Here is a 5,207-nt window from a genome sequence, read left to right as displayed (position 1 = left end):
TTTCCTTTTTTAACTTTGGATAAAAATATATATATATATATATATATATATATATATATAAGAAGAAAATGAAATGTTTTATGTAATAAATGTACAGAAAACCTGAAGATTGAAATGCATCCTTCAGACAGGATAATGATCCAAAACCCAAAACTTTAGTCCACCTAAAGACTCACCAGTCAGAATACTCTTGTTAAAGTTCTGGTAAATGCTAATGTACTCGAAACCACTTGGATTTCTTACATGATGATAGACAATGAGCCTGATAGAAACTAAGACGTCTGCACATTAGGACTAGTTTGCACTTTAACTGCACACTCAGATTACACTGACGCTACAGCATGCTAAACTAGAGACAATAATCTGGAACAATGCAGACAATTTAACAGAGACTCATCTGTTCAACCCCGAGAAAAAAAGAGAAAAAGAGAGGAAATAACCAAAAGGAAAGGCAGCAAAAGGCTGAAGAAAATCACAAGGACAACGTGACAAGAACACAAGAGAGAGCACAAAACTCTTTCAGAAGAAAGAAAATGTAAAGAAAAGATGTAGAGAAATGTCAGACCTCCTAGCTGTATTCTGTCTACAGCCTTGGGATATAAAGCTACAACACTGAATATTTCGACATTCATTCCCTTGATTTTCCCTTTCCTTTTGTTTCCAAAGAAAATCACATAAAGATATGGACGTTCTAAATAACATAAAGAAAGCATATTAAGCTGTTTTGAAGATGAAACCAAACTGATTTTTATGGATTTTATATAATTATCTATCTTGAAATAACATATATTTGTAATTATTTTATTGTTTATTTATTGTTTATTCTAATCAAACCGCATTGTTCAATGAAGAACATATGTAAAACATGCAGCATAATGGCATAAAACGTCATGGTATTTAATCATATATGGTAAAACATGAGATGGATATATATCTGCTACATATCCCATATATCCTTAAAAAAATGCTTATGTATGCAATGCTTTAGGCCAGGTTCTAAGACCAAGTATAATTTGTGGACTTTCATTTTTGTCCAACACGAGGTTTAAACTAGATTTCAGAAGCCGATAGTGATTTTAAAGACCCCTTGAAATCAAAAGTGGTTTTGGTTCATGTCTGCTAGTTTTAAAATTATATAGTTACAGTATATGTGTACACTAATGGCTATTGATATGCTCCGCTGCAACATTTTGTTTCCAGCAGATATATATTTACAAAAAAAAACAACGTTTGTCAAACCATTTCAGGGGGTGTTTAAAGCTTAAACTGATAAGGCCGTGGCTTACAGGAAGTGATGCAATGAGATCAAACAAAGCTACAGTAAACACAAACAACAGACTGAAAAGAAAGGTTTGGGAAATAAAATGTCTGAGCGCAGAGCCATGATAGCAGGAATAAATGAGAAATGGACAGATGATGGCAGAAGACAAGAGAAAGACAAGTACTTACTTCCCTGTTTATCCGAATCTAAGCGTTCCCAGACACAGAGAAAGAGGGATGGGTGAAAGCAGAGAGAAGAGAAACAGGATAATTAAGATGATTAAAGAAAAGAGGAAAGAAATAAAGACATCAGGAGTCAAATTCTCCGTCCTGACCACCTGCAGTGAGGAAATCACTTCAAACTGCCTGCAAATTAGAGTTCAGAGTCGCCATGCACTGTCTGAGAAAAAATACAATAAAAATAAAATAGTCGATTGTACACTTTAGTGTAAAAAACAATGTGTTTTAGCAGCACAGTAAATAACTTAGCATAAATAATTTTGCCATTCACTATGAAATATTCATATTTCATACAGACTAAAGGTCTCTGAGTCCGAAATTTTCGTATGCGTTTTTTCGTATTCGTTATCCTAAAAATTCGTCACGTGCAGAAACCTTGCAAACTGAGTCTGATGTGTATTAATTAATCCCTTTGCGAAAAAATTTGCAAAACAGCATTAAATGGAGTCTTCCAGCAGTGAGGATGATTTTGTTGTCTTCTCGCTTCTTAAAAAGAGAAAAGGAGAGGAAATATTGGGTCCATCCAATCCTGAGATATAGAGAGGACGGAGAGTTCCCCCTCAGGAGCAGCGGGATTATCCAGGGACGATTCAAAGTTTACTTCAGGATGTCAGTGGCTCAGTTTGATGCTTTGCTAGCGATGCTAGAGCCACATATGAAAAAGAAGACCACCAATTTCTGTGAACTCAGTGTGCAAGGATCTATATACAGTGCCTTGTGCTGCGAGAAGAAGTGGATGAACTTGACAATCGCCATTCTGGATTTTGGCGTTCGCTTGTACGGTGGCTCTAAACTGTCAAAACACCTCTCAAAATGCTTGCTATGGATGCGAAAAACGAAAAAAATCGAACCCCATCCGAATTGTTTTTTGACGGACGAATATTTCGGAGGCAGTGTGTAAACGTGATTGACATAACGTGAGGTCGTATTTATTTTTTAAAGTGCGAAAATTTCGGACTCGATGTGCAATGACCTTAAGGGTGAGAATTTTAGGCAGCTTGCATTTTGAATTTTGAATTCAATATGCAGTCAAATTTGAAAACTATTCTTAATGACGTAGAAACGTAGAGGCACAAATCTTTAACCCGTTAGGGCGTCTTTCATCAAATTCTGTGTAAATGACCCACGTAACAGAGGTCAATGCATTGCCACATCAGAGCCACATTCTATGTTGTCTTTGTCATTAAACGTGAACTGTTTTCTGTGGCCAAACACAACAATGACTGTGATATCTTGTGGTATCTTGTCATTGTGATTGATGTATAAATAAATGTATTATTTTTAAATATTGAGTTCATTACGCTGGACATTGGTCTGTTGTTTTCTACAAGATAAAATTATATAAAACATATTTGTCCTTTGTCCTTTTTTGTCCAAATGTAAACAAATTTGTCCTTAGCAGTTGAACTTACGTGAAGATTCTCGTGTATATTTGTTTACACAGTCCAAGCGCATCTTTCTTATGGTTTGCTGTAAATGTCAGTATTATTTTTTTTATTTATTTATTTTTTGCTTTCAAAACATATATTTGCCAAAAACAGTACATTAAATATTGGTTGACAACATTTTTGAAGCAATCGTTTGGTGAACATGCTAAAATTCATGAAGTAGAGAAAATCAATTGAAAAGAGACCTTTAAACTGTGCTGTCTTGTTTCCAATATTGCCTTATTTTGGTGTGTGAATCCGTTTAACTTGCATCACAACCTTAATAGTGATTCTCATTCAAGAATCCAAAAAGTCAATCCACTATTTTCATTAATCACATGGGGATTTCATTCTTGCGTGTGAATCACCATTGAGGAGGAGAGAAAATCAAGACATCTGGTTTTCATAAAGGTGAAGTGACACGGCTTTGCGTTTTAGTATCAGACCTCTATAATCAGAGCCCATTTCTCATCACCCAAAACCTGCCACTCAAGCACAGCCCAAGTAGAAAGAGTGATTCAGGTCTGTTCATTTTGAAACCGCTGATCATAACAACAGCTCCTAACACACTTCAGCCTTGAATAGAAATAAATGCTATTCAAACATATAAAAGAAAACTGTAGAGCCGTACAAAAAACTGACAAAACATCTAAAAGTTAGTCTTTAGAGTCCTTCTCACCGCAGAGGTTTTGATTGCTCAATTCCACGGGATAACCTTCCCACCAAAAGACGACAAAAATGGCTTTACTGAGATTACAACAGAGATAGTTAAAAAAAAAACTGATGCTTCTTATGTGGGACAGGAACGTATGTTTGAAAGCCGCTATCCATCAAACGGTTAGGATTAGGAGCAAAGTGTTCAGAATCTACGTTTTAGACAGGAAAGTGTCACGTGTCTAAGATTTGTGCTAAAAAATCTTTCTGGGAAAAACGTAACGAACAGCTGAAATACTGAAATAAAAACAAGGTTCGTGGAGAAAGTGTCAAAACGTCTCAGGTTACTTATGTAACCATGGTTCCCTTTCATGGGAACTTCGAACTGCGTCCTCTAGGGGTCGCTATGGGGGACGCCTCGTCGTGACCCGTGTCTGAAGCATACATTGAAAAAACACCAATTCGTTGGCCGGCGACAGCCATGACGTCACTACCGGTGCGACTATAGTATAAATAGGCGCAGGGAACACACATCATTCTCTTCTTCGTCTTCACTGACTGTTTTCTCGGAGACATCGCGCGCGTGCTCTTTGCCCAAATAAAAAACGCATAGATCGTGTGTGTCATCAGATGTTAAACAACGTCAACACGGATGCACACATCCTTAAATGCTTTGCTAGTGCTCGCCATAATGAGATAATAGAGATCGCTCTTACCACAGAAATGCATGCTTCAAACAAAACAGTCAATGAAGACGAAGAAGAGAATGATGTATGCTCCCGGCGCCTATTTATACTATAGTCGCACCGGTAGTGATGTCATGGCTGTCGCCGGCCAACAAGTTGGTGTTTTTTCAATGTATGCTTCAGACACGGGTCACGACGAGGCGTTCCCCATAGCGAGCCCTAGAGGACGCAGTTCGAAGTTCCCATGAAAGGGAACCAGACAGCAAAGTCATCAATGGATAAAATCTCTCGGTGAGAAAAGGAATTAGCATATAAGCCACATAAACATGTTAATGTGTACACCTTCACTGAAAGCTAGAGTGAGAGAAACACCTCTTACTTGAAGGCAACATCCCGAGGTGTGAACAAAGGAGTGTAAAACAGAAAAAACTTACATCAATGTAGTTTGCATTGACATAGTCTGAGTTAGGATCGGCCAGGAGAGAATGCATTTTCACACGGTGACGGTCTTCTGTTAGGGATTAAAAATGAAGAGCAATGCTAGTCAGTGATGATAACAATAACAATATTATTATTATTAATAATAATAATAATAATAATATAATAAATAATGAATAAAGCTCTGTTCCAAATCCCGATGAGCTACCTACAGTAGGTAGGCTGTGATAGCTGTGCTCTATTTGTAACTCATTGACTGTTGGACCCAGTATTTGTGCTATAATCATTACTTTGAAGAACACTTACGACCCAGAAGGGTGTCATGTCGGCCCTTGGTCTTGTCCTTCTTTTCGTTTATGTCCCAGCCATCAAAAAAACTCTGCAGACACACAAACAGAAGCATAGAAATTATTGTGGTGTGCTGGACACTATACACACTAATGACGCTTTTCCACTGCATGGTACGGCATGGTACGGCACGGTACGGCTCCCGACGGGTGCC

The 5,207-nt window shown here is 37.6% G+C and overlaps 1 protein-coding gene across 1 annotated transcript in view; it reads right to left on the bottom strand.

Moving 5' to 3' along the window:
* The window catches only part of LOC107689562 (receptor-type tyrosine-protein phosphatase U-like), a 286,005-nt gene that overhangs the window by 28,449 nt on the left and 252,349 nt on the right, over positions 1-5,207 (bottom strand). The window contains exons 16-18 of the mRNA XM_016487583.1: positions 5,012-5,084; positions 4,702-4,778; positions 1,450-1,467 (exon numbers count right to left, since the gene is read on the bottom strand). Coding sequence (XP_016343069.1) covers positions 1,450-1,467; positions 4,702-4,778; positions 5,012-5,084 — 168 coding nt within the window. The remainder of the gene's footprint in view (positions 1-1,449; positions 1,468-4,701; positions 4,779-5,011; positions 5,085-5,207) is intronic.

The sequence above is a fragment of the Sinocyclocheilus anshuiensis genome, unplaced genomic scaffold, assembly GCF_001515605.1.
Source record: "Sinocyclocheilus anshuiensis isolate Anshui unplaced genomic scaffold, SAMN03320099.WGS_v1.1 scaffold369, whole genome shotgun sequence".
Taxonomy (NCBI): Eukaryota; Metazoa; Chordata; class Actinopteri; order Cypriniformes; family Cyprinidae; genus Sinocyclocheilus; species Sinocyclocheilus anshuiensis.
The sequence above is the reverse complement of the archived record's forward strand: the minus strand, read 5'-3'. Positions and strand labels throughout refer to the sequence as shown.